We start from the raw sequence: 19,488 nt of genomic DNA on the forward strand, positions 1-19,488 counted from the left end.
CAGCCTTTCCGTTCTCCTGTTCCTATAACGGAACAGGAGAACTGAAAGGACGGATTCGGCACATAACTGAGCTGAACAGAGCCTACAGGCCCCATAGACTATAATGGGGTCAGTTAGGTTTCAGCTCAGAGGAAGATTTTTAAAGCGGAGACAAAAGTCCTGCATGCACAAAGTTTGTCTCTGCTTCATAAATCTTCCTCTGAGAGGAAACCTAACGGACCCCATTATAGTCTATGGGGTCCGTAGGCTCTGTTCAGCTCAGTTATTTGCCCAATCCGCCCTTTCCGTTCTCCTGCTCCTATAACGAAGCAGGAGGACGGAAAGGCTGAACGCTGATGTGAACACAGCCTTAGGAGGATGTCTAGAAGATGTCTGACATGCTCCTGAAGTACAAATTAACATTTGGTCACTAATTAAAAATGTTTCCCACTTTACAGTCACATGATGGGGTGACTGTAATTCAATGATAGCTGAGAGATGGGGGAGGGGCCCTCATTCCAAATAACCAATTGACAGGAAGAGTTAATAAGGCTGACACCATTAGATTTTAGATAGCGACTATCTGTCCAAGAAGCAGATGACAGTAGAAGACTGGAGCACAAATAGCTGAGTTTACAGGAGAGAAGTTGAACACAGCTACTGTAGAAAAGCATTCTTACTGGATAAGCTTAGGATCAGGACGTCGTGTTTCCTATGCCAGCCTTAGTCAAAAGTCTGTTGGAGTAAGATCTATTTGTTGCATCTTGGACTGTCCATGCACCACAAACTGAGATCTATGCCAACTATGAGCTGGCATAGATTTCAGCTATAATTTAGAAAATGTTCTAGTTTAGATTATGATAAATGTGTTAGGCACAGGACACCCTGTCCACGCCTGTTAATTCTTACCCATTTTGTAAGTGCCATGAGCGGTGGAAGATACCAAAGTTACATATTTTTTGCACAAAAAACAAAAACATAAAACATTGGACCTTACTACATAGGGTAATTTATTGTCTGTTACTGTGGAGACACGCGGTCTGAATAGGAGCTGCAGACTAAAAACAATAGGGCAGGTTTGGATACTTGCAAAGTTGTTGCATTTTAGATGCTATACTTTGGTAACAAAAAAATAAAATAAAACTTTGGTTATAAATAGTCCTCTACCAAAATTAGCAATAAGTGGTGCAAAAGTACAGTATAATCTCTAAATCTACAGCTCTTCCTAATATTGACCTCCATTCTTTCACTAATGTCGCAATGGCCTGCAGGTTCTTCTAGCATAAACATACAGATTTGGGTCTGCGCTGAATGTTCACAGGTAGAGATTGCTTCAAAAACACTGGTTTTTCTGGAGGTTGTTTCTCTCGATCTTTAACTACAGTCCCCTTGATCTCTGAACCGACCGGCAACCGAAACAGGCGTTATCACTTCAAATGGAAAACGGACATAAAGCAGACCCGCAAGCCAAAATGTGCGCAATAATTTATTGTACTTACAAAGTTTTTTCTTTCATATCACGCACAAACTATGCATTAAGTACAATAAATTCTTTTCTGAATGCATTGTATATGCTGTATATTTTAAGAGATCAAATTGAGGGGTATCATAGAAATGCAATCGTGGCAATTTAGACAATGATAAAACAGAAAAGTTTATTTATACAGTCTGTATTCCCTTGTTTTAATATAAAATGTGGCACCTACTTCAGTGATAAGGAAAAGTCAATCTTGCTGGTTTCGCTGTTTCGCACGAGGTAACTTGCTTCTTTGCTCAGCCTCAGGAGACACTCTGCATCAGTGCGACTGATTGTGCCGTGGTACCAGCTGCGAGGGAATCCAATTATTAAACAGAATAATATATAGATTTACATATATCTTTGTCTATGCTGACGGAATTTTGGAGAAAACCAAATCTCTATGAACAACTCTACTCATCTCTTCATTTGGTATTCATTTTAAAGCTAATGACCCCAAAGTTCATGAGACTATTTTCAACTGAACTTGCTGTTTTGGTGGAAATGGTCAACCATCTAATGTGTATGGAGGCCTCCTGACTCTCCCCTGACAGATGATGTTGGGGGAGAGATGGATCGGGTGCTTTGAATTTTAATCCTTTTTTCTCCCAGAAGATAATCAACCCTTTAAAGGTATCTGGCAGCAGTTTTCTATTTTCTTCCCATTGAAAAGAACTACCGTAATAGGGCCTTTATTGGAGAGAGCCAACAGCTAATGAAGATGTATTAATCTATCTGTATATTGGTCATAATTCTGGTTAAAACAGCATCAAGAAAATAAGCCCTGGATTACCCTGAATTATCCACTTTAGAGTCTGAACCTAGAAGTATAATGTACACAAGTTTCTTGAGAGTCAGAAGTAAGACTGTATGTCCTTTTCTCTTTCAATCACAATGATAATCTACAGTATGTATAGCATATTAGCTGGTAGGGGATTACTAAAAGTGCTAAATTCTAAAAATGTACTAACCTGAGATTTTATATCTCTGAGGATCTGATTAGACAAGCAAGAGATGAGAAGGGCCATTCTGTATGTAAACATCTTGGCACTCTCATAAATGTCCATAAAGATTCACAGTTCACATATAACATGATAGTTCAGCCATGATACATACTGTAGAAATACATTCTGTGATAGGACACGATATTAAAAACTATTTAATCTTGCTCAAACACCACCAAAGGAGGATAAAATTCAGGGAATTTTTAAATTCAGAAAAACCACTCCAAACAACCAAGTCTTTGAGAAGATCACCTCTAGACTCTAGGCCATCTTGGGTGGTCATCTCAAAAATCACTGTGCCTTGCAAGTACCAAAAAAACATCAAAAACACATATAATTTAAAAAGGTATTATTACACATACAATACCTTGAAAATGTATTCATATTTCTTGAACTTTTCCCCATTTTTTTTATATTACACCCACAAACTTAAAAGAGTTTTCTGATCAGTATTCTTTTGAGAAGGCACCAGTGCTCCTCTGAGTTTAGGGTTGTTACATTTAAAGGGGTATTCCCATCTCAGTGATCATCGTTTAAGTTAATAAATATGTCCCATTGAGCATTTTTGTAAATCTATCTTATTAAAAATTTCCAAGCGTTCCCCCTAATATTTGTTGCCTCCTACCTCATTGTATATGTTTGGATATCCCATAGATACGGCCACCTCTTGGCTGCCGCATCCATGGCCATGCTTGCGCAAAAGAACTAGCTCCATCCAGTGCCCGGCCTCTCCATGTCATCGCGAACGAGCACGGCGGCCGTGCATGCGCTGATGTTTATTCCTTAGTGCCGCGAGTGCGCGGCTCAATTTTAGCAGCGGCTCAAATTAATATATATCTGCGCATGCGCAGCCGCCTGAAGACTGCCGAAGTTACAGAGGAGCGCGAGGACATGCCAGAGAAGGATCGGAGGACCGGAGGCAAGTTCAAAAGAGGTGAGTATTATTTTTAAAATACTATATGCACCACCAAATCCACCAACGATATAACAATATATGATAATAAAAGGGAATTAACAGGAATTCAGGAACTCCATTATGGAATATAGGAACATAGGGGGAAGACAAATATGGAGTGGATAGAAAAAAGGGTCCACATTTAGGGAATAGGAGGACATTGTACATTTGAGGGGCACATGGAAAAGCAGTCTGCAGGCTGCTGATGACTACTACAGTCCACATGAACTAGCACGCAAGGACGGAGTTCTCAGAGTGATGTCATAAGAAGGCGTGGCTGGCCTTCACTCAAACTGCCTAAGCCCACCCAGCCTTAGAAGCAGGAAACCAGGAAGTGAACGGCACAGCTGGCTGCAGGTGAGGATGAAATAGCAAGATAGGAATACCCTTTTAAGTTTGCGGATTTAACGTGAAAAAATGTGTCAAAGTTCAAGACGTACTGTTTCAAGGCACTGTGTATATTATACATATGTTTATTTTACCTACAGTGGATATAAAAGGTCTACACACTCCTGTTAAAATGTCAGGTTTCTGTGCTGTAAAAAAATGAGACAAAGATAAATCATTTCAGAACTTTTTCCACCTTTAATGTGACCTATAAACTGTACAACTCAATTAAAAAACAAACTGAAATATTTTAGGTAGAGGGAAGAAAAAAAAATATAATAATAATATGGTTGCATAAGTGTGCCCACTCTTAAACTAATAGTTTGTTGAAGCACCTTTTGATTTTGGGTAGGAGTCTATCAGCATGGCACATTTTGACTTGGCAAGATTTGCCCACTCTTCTTTGCAAAAACACTCCAAATCTGTCAGATTGTAAGGGCATCTCCTGTGCACAGCCCTCTTCAGATCACCCCACGGATTTTCAATCGGATTTAGGTCTGGGCTCTGTCTGGGCTATTACAAAACTTTAATCTTCTTCTGGTGAAGCCATTCCTTTGTTGATTTGGATGTATGCTTTTGGTCTTTGTCATGCTGAAAGATGAAGTTCCTCTTCATGTTCAGCTTTCTAGCAGAAGCCTGAAAGTTTTGTGCCAATATTGACTGGTATTTGGAACTGTCCATAATTTCCTCTAGCTTAACTAAGGCCCCAGTTTCAGCTGAAGAAAAACAGTCCCAAGGCATGATGCTGCCACCACCACCATGCTTCAGTGTGGGTATGGTGTTCTTTTGGTGATGTGCAGTGTTGTTTTTGAGCCAAACATATCTTATGGAATTATGGCCAAAAAGTTCAACCTTGGTTTCATCAGACCATAACACCTTTTCCCACATGCTTTTGGGAGACTTCAGATGTGTTTTTGCAAAATGTAGCCTGGCTTGGATGTTTTTCTTTGTAAGAAAAGGCTTTAGTCTTGCCACTCTACCCCATAGCCCAGACATATTAAGAATACGGGAGATAGTTGTCACATGTACCACACAGCCAGTACTTGCCAGATATTCCTTCAGCTCCTTTAATGTTGCTGTAGGCCTCTTGGTAGCCTCCCAGACCAGTTTTATTCTCGTCTTTTCATCAATTTTGGAGGGATGTCCAGTTCTTGGTAATGTCACTGTTGTGCCATATTTTCTACACTTGATGACTGTGTTACATGGTATATCTAATGCCTTGGAAATTGAGATCCCTCTAATGCTTTGAAAGCTCTCTGTGGACCATGGATTTTGCTGTGGGATGCAACTAAGAAAATGTCAGGAAAGACCAACTAGAGCAGCTGAACTTTATTTGGGGTTAATCAGAGGCACTTTAAATGATGGCAGGCGTATGCTAACTCCTATTTAACATGATTTTGAATGTGATTGCTTAATTCTCAACACAGCTACATCCCCAGTTATACGAGGGTGTGCACACTTATGCAATCACATTATTATTATTTTTTTGTTTTCTTCCCTTTAACTAAAAGATTTCAGTTTGTTTTACAATTGAGTGGTGCAGTTTATAGGTCACATTAAAGGTGGAAAAAGTTCTGAAATGATTTATCTTTGTGTCATTTTTTTTACAGCACAGAAACCTGATATTTTAACAGGGGTGTGTAGACTTTTTATATCCACTGTATATGATTTTTGATATCTCTTGGTATATTTCAAGTTTGACCATTTATAGTTTATAGAGTATATGGTCATGTTGGAATTAAATTTCAGTTTTTTGAGCCTCAGTAACAACATTAGTGGTACTTACAATTGACTCTCTAATGGCAGTGAAGGATCTATTCTTTCTCCCACTGAGCTGATTTGTTCTAAACTTGGATTCTTGACAGCCTTCAAGTTCCCAGCTGAGTGTCTGTGCATGTGCCTGAGTTTTTCCTCTCTGGATGGTGACATGCCTGTTTTATCATCATCATCATCGTCTAATTGGGGTAAAGGAAAAGAGAAAAACTATAAACTATAATTTCACCAACCACAAAACAGGAAAAAACTAGTTTGGGCGTTTTGAGAGGCAGCTCACAAATGGCTGATCTCTGATTTTGCTTCTGTAGAAGGACAATATCACAGCGGATGTCCCAATTTTATACATTTTCTGTGCTCAATGTCTGCTGCACAAATAGAACTAGAATAATTTATGGAACTTACAGAATACAATGACAGGCACTATTTTGTACACACATGGAGTATCCACAAAGCACAGAAAAGCTAGCTAAATATTTATAAGAATCAGAAGGCAAAAAAAACCTTATACCCCATACATTATCATATGGAATTGGGGGAAATGCTGTGTTTAAAAATGGGCCAAATTTATTAAATACTGTTTGATAAATGTGCCACAAATTATGCCAAGGCAGGCTCAAAGCAAAAATTCCCCTCATGATAATGTCCCAACACTTAGAGGCTCTGATTCCTCTGCAACTGTGCCCTCTCCACTTTGATTGACAGGGCCAGGCATTTATACTGCAAGGACTTTGGAGAGGGTGCAGTAGTTGCAGAAAGAGCAGAGCATCTAGGTATAATAAGAACACCGTTGTTGCTCCTAGAGACTCATTTGCATATATTAAAACATCATTTTTCTCACTAATGCAGGCACATATGAATATGGGACCAACACAGATGCCTTCAGCTGCCAAATGCACATGGAACAGGTCAGCCAGTGTCATAGGTACAAATCAGCTGCCAAATGCCCTTTACCTAAATAAACCTTCAATCCCAAATAGTGGTAAAATTGCCTTTCAGGATCCTTGGCAAGCTGGGTTAACACCACGTGAAGCTTTAATAGAGACTGCACAATACTTAATCTACCAAGATAACTTCCTAGTAGCATGTCCTCTAGTGTCTAGTATCACTGGGTAAAGCTTTAAGTCTATGCACACCTTTGTGGGAATTTTTATTTATTTATTATTGCATTGTATTCGTTTTGAGCTAACAAATAACATTTTCAATTGGTTTTTATTAAAAAAATGTATCCCATTTCTCTGTACAGCCTTGAGATTCTCTAGTATCAGGGTCTGTATTTTAACTGCTTCTTGTCAGGCAGCTCAGCTAAAGGCTCCTTATAGCTTATCTTTGACCTCCTAGATACTCATTATAGTTTAATTCTTATCTTACTGATAAGAATGTAGCTTAAATAAGTTTTTATGTCATTTTAGTAATTTAGAGATAATGGGGGTCGTTTACTAACAGAAATTCCCTTATCTTTTTGCATATTTCTGGTGCAATTTGTGGAGCAAAAGTTATCTGTCACTTTTCCCTGCTCACACCAATACACCATGTCTAAAATAGGGGGCGTGGTAGGGGTGGGGACAGGAGGCTTGTTTCATTTATCATTTTCTATGCCTGTTTTATGCATTAGATTTAAGCTAGCAAGAAAGCTGGCGTAAATTTAGACCGGCATTGGATGCACCAAAGTTATGTAGAGGCCGGCGCCTCTACATAACTTCAACAGATCCACCGCCAGTGTACGGGATTATTAGAACCAGCGGCTAAAATGCCGTTCTTAATAAACGGCCCCAAACATTTATTAGATGAACAGAACAAAGTGAAAGTACGATTCATAGACAAACAGTAAACCCATTGTGACAGAACAGCTGAATATTTTTAATAAAGACCAATAAAAAAAATATATTTTGAGCCCAAAATGAATGTAATGTAATGATAAAAAAAGGTCTATATACACTTTAAATACTATTACACTTTCTATATACCAAAAATCTAAGTCTCTATATTACCTTAAATAAATGTTAATTTTAATATGATAAAAAAATATACAGGTAAGGAAAAGATCCACAATAGACTATGGCCAATGAACATCAATAGTAACATTTCAGTTGTAAAAGGCTCTGCAGCTGAAATTAATCACTCTAGAAATTGCCAATAAACATTAGAAACCTCCCAATTTCCTCTTTCAAGTCACCACAAATCTATAATCATATTACTCCTGAAGTTATTAACACCAAATGCATTAGGATGTATGCAAACCCTTCCATAGTAACAAATCTACTGCTGAAAAACCACATTCTAATATGCTAATTTTAACATCAATAGGCCCATATTGCTCACCATTTATTTGTCCCAGCACCCTTGAAGCGTGTTTCACCTAGTACTACGCCATGAGGCGCTTTGGTTTTTGGTATATAGAAAGTGCAATATAAATTCCCGTCCCCAACCCCTAAATAGTGCCATAGCTACAATCATGTAGAGCTGTAATAGACTGCAGAATATAATACCGACCATCACAAATCTCCCTTATCCCATATCAAAATAGTACCATAACTAGGCAGATTTGCTAGCACAATGTAAGGGTAACATAATATAAACAGTTCATACAGGTCCGGAAGACTTGTAATCCAGTTTTCCAGCATTGATGAATGTTAAATTTGCTTAGAAAGTGAGAAATCCCTGAGAATCCCTATTTTACAATGTTCTCAGTATCCACTGAAGTGCATGGGAAGTAAGCACCACCCCTTTCCCAGACTTCCTCTTTTGACTTTGAGCTCAAGCTAGTGCACAGAGTCAGTTCTCAGCCAAAGATAGAGGGGCTAGGAGGAAGAAGGCACTTATCTGCAGGGAATCTTCTAAAACTGGTTTTGGAGCAGACTGTAGGTGTACATGCAGAAAGGACAATATCTCAAAGAAGTTTATGCTTTTTTAGGGTTTAGTTCTCTTTTAAAAGGTTTAGTATTGACTTAAAGGATAGATACATCTGATGGAAGCAAAGGCACCGTTTCTTTGCTTTTTGGAAAGAGATTCAATTATTTAATTTTATTTTTTCCAAGCAGAGCATTGCATGCCCTATAAAGACTCTTTGAACCTACTAAACGTTCTTCACAAGAACAAACAGCACACAATGGACCGTCTACGAAAGACATGATAACATCTAGTCTCCACCCAACAGTTCAGGAAGAACTGAAAATAGAGCCTGCTTCAAAGGCTTTAAATGAGTTGTTCACCCCTGGGTGCTTCTCAAGCAAACCTACCAGCATGGCCAGACCTGCAGAGGGAAGACCTCATACTTACCTGATCCTTCCAGGCTTTTGTCTCATAGAAACATAGAATGTGTCGGCAGATAAGAACCTTTTGCCCATCTAGTCTGCCCAATATACTGACTACTATAAATAGCCCCTGGCCCTATCTTATATGAAGGATGGCCTTATGCCAATCCCATGCATGCTTAAACTCCTTCACTGTATTTGCAGCTACCACTTCTGCAGGAAGGCTATTCCATGCATCCACTACTCTCTCAGTAAAGTAATACTTCCTGATATTACTTTTAAACCTTTGCCCCTCTAATTTAAAACTATGTAGCAATTTTTCTTCTTTTAAATATTTTCTCCTCTTTTACCTAGTTGATTCCCTTTATGTATTTAAAAGTTTCTATCATATCCCCTCTGTCTCGTCTTTCTTCCAAGCTATACACGTTAAGGTCCTTTAATCTTTCCTGGTAAGTTTTATCCTGTAATCCATGTACTAGTTTAGTAGCTCTTCTCTGAACTCTCTCCAAAGTATCAATATCCTTCTGGAGATATGGTCTCCAGTACTGCGCACAATACTCCAAATGAGGTCTCATTAGTGCTCTGAAGAGCGGCATGAGCACCTCCCTCTTTCTACTGGTAATGCCTCTCCCTATACACCCAATCATTCTGCTAGCATTTCCTGCTGCTCTATGACATTGTCTGCCTACCTTTAAGTCTTCTGAAATAATGACCCCTAAATCCCTTTCCTCAGATACTGAGGTTAGGACTGTATCACTGATTTTATATTCTGCTCTTAGGTTTTTATGCCCCAGGTGCATTATCTTGCACTTATCAACATTAAGTTTTAGTTGCCAGATTTTTGACCATTCCTCTAGTTTTCCTTTATCCTTTTCCATTTGGTGTATCCCTCCAGGAACATCAACCCTGTTACAAATCTTTGTCAACAGCAAAAAGACACACCTTACTATCAAGGCATTCTGCAATTTCGCTGATAAAGATATTAAACAATATGGGTCCCAGAACAGATCCCTGAAGTACCCCACTGGTAACAAGACCATGGTCTGAATATACTCGATTGACTACAACCCTCTGTTGTCTGTCCCTCAGCCACTGCCTAATCCATTCAACAATATGGGAGTCAAAGCTCAAAGACTGCAATTTTTTGATAAGCCTTCTATTTGGGACAGTATCAAAAGCCTTACTAAAGTCTAGATAAGCTATGTCTACTGCACCTCCGCCATCTATTATTTTAGTCACCCAATCAAAAAAATCTATAAGATTAGTTTGACATGATCTCCCTAAAGTTAAACCCATGTTGTTTTTCATCTTTCAATCCATGGGATTTTAGATGTTCCACAATCCTCCTCTTAAGTATGGTTTCCATTAATTTCCACAATTGTGATGTCAGGCTTACTGGCCTATAGTGGCCCGATTCCTCCCTACTACCTTTCTTGTAAATGGGCACAACATTTGCTAATTTCCAATCTTTTGGGACAACTCCTGTTACCAGTGATTGGTTAAATAAATCTGCTAATGGTTTTGCTAGTTTACCGCTAAGCTCTTTTAATAGCTTTGGGTGTATCAGGCCCCTGTGACTTATTTGTATTAATTTTAGACAGCTGACTTAGAACCTCTTTCTCCGTAAAGACACATGCATCAAAATATTAATTAGTCTTCCTCCCTAACTGATGTTCTTTTTCTTATTTTTACTTTGTAAAAACTGAACAGAAGTATTCATTGAGGAAGTCAGCTAGTTCTTTATCTTCTTCCATATACCTTCCTTCTTTTGTTTTTAATATAGTAATTCCGTGTTTTAGTTTCCTTTTTTCATTTATGTATCTGAAGAAAGTCTTATCACCTTTTTTCACTGACTGAGCTAATTTCTCTTCTGCCTGTGCTTTAGAAGCTCTTATAACTTGCTTGGCCTCTCTCTGCCTAATCTTATAAATTTCCCTTTCATCCTCATTTTTTTATTTATAATTACTAAATACTATATTTTTGTTTTTAATGATTTTGGCCACTTCTGCTGAGTACCACAGTGGTCTCTTCCTTTTGTAGCTTTTACTGACTAGCCTAATGCAATTATCTGTTGCCTTCAATAGTGCCACTTTTAAGTAGTCCCATTTCTCCTGGACTCCTTTGAAACTGTTCCAATATGATAGGGGCTCGTATGCCTCTAATCTAATTCTAAAAAATTCAGTTTTTCTAAAATCTAAAACTTTAGTTTTTGTGTGGTGTGACTCAGTCACTGTACTTAAAGGTAAACTACACTGACTGGTGATCACTAGATCCAAAGCTTTCCCCTACAGTAATATCAGATACCAAATTCCCATTTGTGAATACTAAATCTAAAATGGCCTCCTTCTGGGTTGGCTCCTCAACTACTTGCTGTGGAGATAATCCCAGTAGGGAATTTAGAATGTACTCCTGGAAGAACTAGCTATTTGGGTTTTCCAGTTTACATCAGGAAGATTAAAGTCTCCCATAATGCTAACTTCCCCTTTCAATGTCATTTTAGCTATTTCCTCAACTAGTAGATCATCTAATTTTTTGACTTGGCCATGGCCAGGTGGTCTATATATCACACCTACACGAGTTATCTTATGATTATCAAGCTGCAACGTAACCCAAACTGACTCTAAATTGGTCTCACTAACTTGTATTACATTAGATTTTATGCTATTTTTCACATACAGGGCCATCCTTCCCCCTTTCTTGCCTTCCCTGTCTTTCCTATATAGAGAGAACCCTGGTATTGTTATATCCCAGTCATTACTCCCATTGAACCATACCTCAGTAACAGCCACTGTTTCAGTAACAGTCTCCTCCGCTCCCCGTGGGCCACTGCAGCTTTAAGGTCTTCCCACGTCAACATCCAGTTTGACATGAGTTATATGGGTGCCGCAGCCAATGACTGACTTCACCAGAGAAGAATATCTCCATACATTATGTGACCTAGTGATATGATTCATGAGAGACACGCCACCCCTGCAGCCAGGTACTGGCTTCAGAGGTCACATACCAGATATTGACATGGTGTGACCTGAGAGCTTCAGTGTCCCAGAGGGAACCAAAAAGCCAGAACCCAGCAGCGGGGCTCAGGTAAGTATGATTCCCTCCTCAGGTCCAGCCATGCTAGAGGGGAAGGCATCTGCCCAATAGGCCCTCGGGGTGAGCAACCCCTCTAAGACCATTTTATCAAACTAACACAAACCATATCCAAAGATTGCGAAGGATATATCAGCTACAAAAAAAATAGCAGTGCAAAATATATGGAGGTGGAGATGAACTGGCAAACAGCTTCTTCTGGTGCCAAATATCTTAGACAATAAATGCTGTTATCTTGAAGTAAAATCTTTAATGCATCCTGAAAAGTTGATGGGGAACAAAAAGACCATCAGTGCAATGGTGACACAAGATGATAAAAATCAATAGAAAAAGGCTGGAGGGGGCAAGAGATTACGGCGTACACAGATCAGATCAAGAATACATTACTGTTTAACGGGCCATCACATCAGTATTTCTGCCTCTTCTCTCCCTCTGGATACAGGGATATTGATGCCTTCTAATGCAGTCTCACAACATATTTCACTACCTTTTAAACCGCTCTCTAAAGTGAGCAGCAGTTGCAGAGTTAATCCAGGTTAAGTGCTGTATTAGCATGTTAATTTTTTGAATTTGCTACTCTACAAAACACTATAGCAGATAACAATGTCATTTGGAACTGGAAAAAGACAGATGAGATCTATAACGTACGATTTTCTCTCCAGATTGTGGAACAGCGCAATCAAAGGACTTGTAACGAGAATTCACTGTCAGGACCTTTGAAATTTACAAACATGGCATTCTATAATTGCTTTCTTGAAGGAATGCAACGGTTGTATTTATGGATTACTTCTTAGTGACCTGATACTTGAGAGCATTACTTTTATGAATATACTAAGATATAGAGGAACCATAAATAGCCACAATATAGGTTTTTCCCGAGGCTTACATTCAAAGTTAGCTTTTTTGACCTGATACATAGAAGAAGGTTCAAATGTATTAGTTATTGATTACCATATTTTTTATAAAATGCAACGGATAATAAGACACACCTAGGTTTTAGAGGAGGAAAATAAGAAAACAAATATTTTTCATCAGACCTTAGATCAGTCCCCTAATTTTCATCAGATCTCTAACCAGACCCCATATCAGACCTCAGATGAGACCAAAAATAACTAAATAAACTTAGCTCTAAAGCTCTGGACAGTGCCACCACTCTGCACATCCAGCCGCTATTCCTGCACTTACAGCTTCTCGTTCTTCTCCTGGCCCGCGCTGCACTGTGACCTGACGTCGTACAGCATCAGGTCATAGTACGCACATTACATCCTGACGTTGTACGCAGTCGGGACTGTGCAGACCAGTGAACAGTGAAGACCAGGGAGTGGCGAGTACAGCCAAGTACTGACAGTCCTACACTCACAGCTTCCAACGCCTCAGGCATACTAGTGAGAGCATCCATAAGGGAAGCTCTCACTAGTATTCACTTTATAAGATGCACTGCCTTTTTCCTCACACTTTTGCGTATTCAAAATCCCATTCCGATATAGAAATTAAATTATATGGTTAAGAGTTTCTTGACTGCCACATAATAAGCCAAAGACAGAAGGTACATGTATAGAGGGAGGAAAGGAGGGCTGATCACACACGCTGTAGATAGTGAGTAACGCACACACAAGGCAGTTTGCAGAGAGAAGGCGGCAGTATCCTGTACACACGATGGACATGACATGACATGAAAGCTCTGAAAGAGCAGATTGTAAACTCACAGTCAAGGGGTCTGAAAATTTATGAAGCAATTGAGATTGGAGCCTGAAACTTAGTGCATTTTTTTTACTCATTGAAAACACTTACATACAATATGTAAAAATCATTTTTACCTCCAGATTAATCAGATTTTTGTAAAAAATATATTTAAATAGGTTGTACAGGACACTGTTCTCTGTTGGTTTTCTTCCCATCTCCCTGTCCGCTCTTTTAGTGCATTATTCGCTGGCACCACTTTTTCTCCTCTCCATCTTGATGTTGGGGGTTCCTCAGGGTTCATTCCTAGGTCCTCTCCTCTTTTCTCTCTACACAGCCCTGATTAGACAATCTATTACCAGATTTGGTTTTCAATACTATACATGTCAACCAGTGACATCACCTTAGCAGACACCAGTGACTGTCTGCTGGCTCTAACATCATGCCCTCTCTCTATCTGAGACTGAATCTTTCAAAAACTGAATGGGTGTTTTCTTTATCTACTAACTTACCTAAACCTAACATCTTCATCTCGGTGTGTGGCACTACCATCATGCCTAGGCAGCACACCCGCTGTCTTGTTGTTATGCTTGACCCTGATCTTTCCTGATCTCTAGAATCCACTCCTTTCTTACTATTGAAACAACAAAAATTCTCATTGTGACCCTGATCCATTCCTGTATGGATTACTGTAACTCGCCACTAATTGATCTCCCCCTCATCAAACTTTCCACTCTTCAATCTATCCTTAAAGGGGCCTTACAGGTCAACAGGAAGCGCGGGTGTGTAAAATGGCCATCGGCTTTCCTATGCCAGACATCCTGTATGGTGCTTTTTAGTGCAATTTTGAAAGAAAGAAAAATATGTTTTTAAGTGGTGAGTACAGCAATCTTTATTTCTTTTTTGTTATATATTATTATTATTAAACGTGTCAACATGTGTGATACTGTTTACTCATAAACAGCCATGTTTTTCTAATGCGGTATAACCCTTACAGAGTTAGAGTTGGAGTTACAGATTCCAAACCAATCATCATTAGGGGGAAGATCAGACTGAGGAGGTTATTTCCTTTTCATAGGCTCCAAACAACTGATATCAACAACAGATATCAAATGAAACAGTCAACCAATTGCTTTATATCCCCACCAGAAATGTTGGGCAAAAATGGGATTGCTTGCTTCTGTAACAGTTCCTATAAAAGTTTACATGCAAAACCCTTCAAAATGTAGTACATTTCTGCATAAATCTGACCTAAAACTAAATCAGATTTTCACACACAGTCCTACAACACTTGTGTTAAAATCTGATGTAGTTTTGGGTGAAATTTATTAAGTATAGTAATTTCTGACGGGTTCACAAACTTTCATGCACCACCATATATTAGAATACTATATTATATACAATGTAATATACACACTGTATATAGGTATTTGTGTGAAAGCAAATATACTGTGCAATCGGTCTACACAAAAATCTATACTTTACTGGAAAAAATAAGTACTCCTTTACAGAATGCATGACATTTACATAATATTTATCAGTATTAATCAAGTTTTTGGCCTTTTTAGAAATCATCATGAATTATCTAATTAAGTAAGAGTAAGAGTCAGTAAAAGCTTTCATTATGACATTAGTAGGAAACGTATACATATAAAATGACTACATATAAAATGACTAAAACAGCAGATGGCAGTATTGGTCTCTTTCTTTCAGGTCAAATAGACCTTTCAGAAAAGTAAGAAAAATATCTTAATATAGATGTTTTTATATACATGGAGCAGGAAGAGATGTATCAATATCAAGCAGTGTTATCCTGCGAGCTTCCTTTGGGCACTGGAGGGAAATGGCACAGGCTTAATTCTCCAGGGTAACTGATTTGACAAGTCTGTAGGAACTGAAGTGATACTCTACAATATAAATGCTAAGAATACTTACAACAATTAATACACTAAGTGTACAGCACATATAATGTACATTGAGAAATTGGAATATGTGGAAAATAGAAATTATTATATGGCACAGAGGTCCATTATTAGTGTGGTACAAATGTGGCCAAAATTTACCAATCGTGTAGAAGGTGTAACTTTAGACAGACTGTGTATACCTGCACCAGATTTATCACAGGGCGAATTTGGTAAAATCCGCTCCTCTTACATTTTATATGTCTGTAAGGCTCATGTTGAAGTCAGTCCCTTTGTCTCTGCTTTTTCTTTGATCACTGAAACTTACTCCAAATGTTATTTGGATAGCTCCATTTTTATGTTTGAACAACCACCTTATACACCATGGAAACTATAATCATGTAGCAGAGCTGAAACTGTCATTTTAATGTTTCCATGACTCTGTTGTGTACAGTGATAACTACTGTTTAGGTAACTCCGTAAGTTTACAGCATCATAGAAAACCAGCAAGCTGATGACAAACACTACAACGCTACAAAAGAACCAAAAATCCATAATTCAGTACATAATAATTCCATACAGTATTAACTCTGCCTCATTTGTAACCGTATATACCATACTAGGGCCTCTACACACATGAGTTTGCTCTGGCTTTTTTGACCACTAAAAACATCACAGAAACAGCTTGCATTGTTTTAATGACATTCCTTTCTTGCTTTTTTTTTTAACAAATGATTGGATATTATTTTCTCCCCTATAGAGAAGGAGAACACCAAAAAACAATGTCAAGGTGCTGAAGCATGTTAACAAAAACCCCAGAGTTTCGTTCATAATTTTTCTCAAGTAATAAACCTTAACCGACCAAGCTGGCAATGATCAAATACTGCAATTGCTCGTCCCCTTACAGAGTCATTGTTTTTGGGCAGCAGATCATTGTTCCCAGAGCACGATCTGCTGCCCAGAACTGATGATTCTCCGTGTGAACAATATTTTTACGTGATGAATGAGTGTTTTGCTCAAGCATCAGGTAATCGGTGGCAATTATCGGTAACAAGCATTCATACTAACGTTCGTTCCTGTTAATCAACCCAACAATTGCCATGTGTAAACCTGCCATTAGGCAACTGTGAGTAGGGTGATCTCTGGCTAGCCATCTACATAAGACATTAAATCTATCTATTTTATTTTATTTTTGCTATTGTGTTGCTGTGTTATAGTCTTATTCATATTTAGCAAAAGTTATGTATATAGTCTGTAGATCCCTTTTCAGTGAGTAGACACCAAAAACACCACCAACTTTAACAAAAAAAATGCCACTAGGCAACAAAAAATGGAGACAAAAAAAGTTACAAAATAGGCAAAAGTGCTGAAAAATGCCACAAAATACCTGTTCGAAAGTCACATAAATGCAGACCTGATGAATTTTGTGTCGCATGCGACTTTTACTTCATTGACTTTATTGTAACTCACATCATATATGTGACTTGCCTGCAACTTGCTGTCATTCGACACATGTAGTTATGTAACCTAGCCCCAATGTTGAGAGGATGCTTTAATATTTCTTCACATATTTTTTTGCTTTTTTTTTTGCTTGTGAAAAACGGCACAGCATTTTTTGATGTGTTTTCATTGCATTTTCCCTGTTTTATTTTTCTGACACTTTTCAATTTGTATAGAAAATCCTGACAGAATTTCATTTGAAAAGGCATTTGAAAAAAAAAAAAAAAGTTGAATGGAGCATAACGCAAGTGACCAAGCAACCTTTAAAAAATAAAACTTAAAAAAAGGTTTGAAAAGTTGTCAAAATAATGACAAACACAAAAAACTGTATGAGATACCACCTTAACAAGACTTTTAAGTTATCAGAGTTGAATGTGAAATCAACTATTTTTGAAATGAGCAGTGTACTTGACATGAAATGTGCTTCTTAGTGCTCAAAGTGGATGTCAAATCAATTAGAGGGAACAGCTGTCCTCACATTACAGAGAGGGGACAGCTGTCCTAGCCAGGTCACAAAGTCTAATTAAGCTAGCAGTTTGAAAGTGGTACTTACGGTATAAATTTCAGGACTACAAGAAGACCATTTAGACATATGATTCCATCCATGCATCCTATCAGTCCAGATAAGTGTGCCTCAGTTATAAGGTTTATACATTGCATATTCTGTACAACCCAAAACAGTAATTCTGCGGCTGGCTAGCAGTACATCTGATCAGATCCATGGAGCAGGTGCTGTTGAATGTTGGGCATGAAACAATCCAGCTGGTTGGTACAGTTATCTCCCCAGGATCTCACTGTCGCCTATTTAATGAAGGCTTTTGCTTCATTGAAAATAATGCTTATGGAAAGTGTTCTATAAAAATTTCAGTGGATGGGAAAATAGCACCTTCACTGGCTTAATAAACTACCTATAATAAATAGCTGAAGTGTAGCCATTCAATTACTTTTTTAAGACTTTATTTCAGTGTTATGTAAGCAAGAAAAGATAAAAAAGAACCATCATGAAAAGAATAGACAAAACTTTATACGAAAGCTTCAACGTGGCCTCCCCGGAGAGTTACAATTACTCCATCTCAGTCCTTACAAGGCTAAATAAATAGCCTGCAGTTTTATATGTATATCTATTATTTATTCCACTACACTAAAGAGATCTGCAACCTGTTAGAGTACAGTATATGAAAAATAATAAATTGCTGCTGCAGGACAGAAACCTATGTACAGCTCCAACAGAAGGCCAAGACTACTTGGTGATTTCTGTCACTTACACTGCAGATGCTAATATATCACTGGCGTAAAGTGGGCCATAGACCATTCTTAGATCACCACCACACGGTATCAGAATAACTCATTTTTATTAGCACATGAAGAGGCCATGGGAGAATACAATGATGCTATGTGCCGATATGTTGTCTTAGCTTCAACCATACAAAGGTTGATCAGACATGTTCAAGTTGCACTTCAAGAGTTGTACCTATGAAACTGGCTGACTTGTTGCATGTGGCTGACAGGTTGCAGTGGCATTTGTCCGGTCGAATCTTGGCACTAATGCCGGAAAACGGCCGGATCCCCGCTGGGTCCCATTACAGTCAATGGGGCCTGGCGGTGCACCAGCTCCTTCCGGCTATGCCGGATGCAATGAACACTGGCAGGCTGTTCCTCTGCCAAAGCGGCCTACTGGATCATTTTATCACTAGTGTGAAACTAACCTTAAAAGGGTTCTCAAACTTTGTAACACATTTTTGGCACCTCCACCTTACCTGCTCCCTACCACTTAGTTTCAGCTTCTTCGGTCCACTGCTGTATTTGTTGTGCTCTGGTCCTGACATGGACGAGGGTCACATACACCGCTGCAGCAAATGACTGGCTACAGCAGTGACATGTCCCCCATGAGCCATATGACCCAGTAAGGTGGCACTTTGCGGATAAGTCACTCCTGGCTCAAGTGGTGCACATGGCCCCTGTCCGTGGCAGAAGATTACAAGTGTGTACCGGCACCATGTGAACGCAACAGTTGACCGATGGAGCCAAAACAGAGCAGCAGGAAGCAGGTGAGCATGCAGCCAGTTATAGGTTTGGCGATAGCACACATAGGGGTTTGGGGGGGAGGTCTGGAGTGTGGGAAGAATATTTGTTAAACTGGAGAGCCTTTTTAACGAATCTAAAGCCCAATATGTTGTACATCAACCTTTAGTCACATCAGAAAACCTCAAAAGGTTTAACAAGTCCCATCATTAGTATACATCACAATGGGAAATATTATAGGGGTTTTTAAACCACAGAGCTATTAATCCAAAATGCAAGAAAAACATAAATATCTGCATATCATCTGTTTTCCTGGAAGAAGTTGAGTAGACAGTTTTGTCTAAAACAATAACACAATAGGTAAGGGTAATCTTTTCCACAGAATGAGATGCCTCAGAACTTCTCCAGCAGAGAATATTGTCACAGG

The 19,488-nt window shown here is 38.7% G+C and overlaps 1 protein-coding gene across 2 annotated transcripts in view; it reads right to left on the reverse strand.

Annotated features, from left to right (window-relative positions):
• The window catches only part of SHF (Src homology 2 domain containing F), a 281,291-nt gene that overhangs the window by 51,909 nt on the left and 209,894 nt on the right, over positions 1-19,488 (reverse strand). For both annotated transcript variants that reach the window (XM_044283320.1, XM_044283319.1), the window contains 2 exons: positions 5,628-5,796; positions 1,686-1,805 (listed from right to left, as the gene is read on the reverse strand). In XM_044283320.1, coding sequence (XP_044139255.1) covers positions 1,686-1,805; positions 5,628-5,796 — 289 coding nt within the window. The remainder of the gene's footprint in view (positions 1-1,685; positions 1,806-5,627; positions 5,797-19,488) is intronic.

The sequence above is a fragment of the Bufo gargarizans genome, chromosome 2, assembly GCF_014858855.1.
Source record: "Bufo gargarizans isolate SCDJY-AF-19 chromosome 2, ASM1485885v1, whole genome shotgun sequence".
Taxonomy (NCBI): Eukaryota; Metazoa; Chordata; class Amphibia; order Anura; family Bufonidae; genus Bufo; species Bufo gargarizans.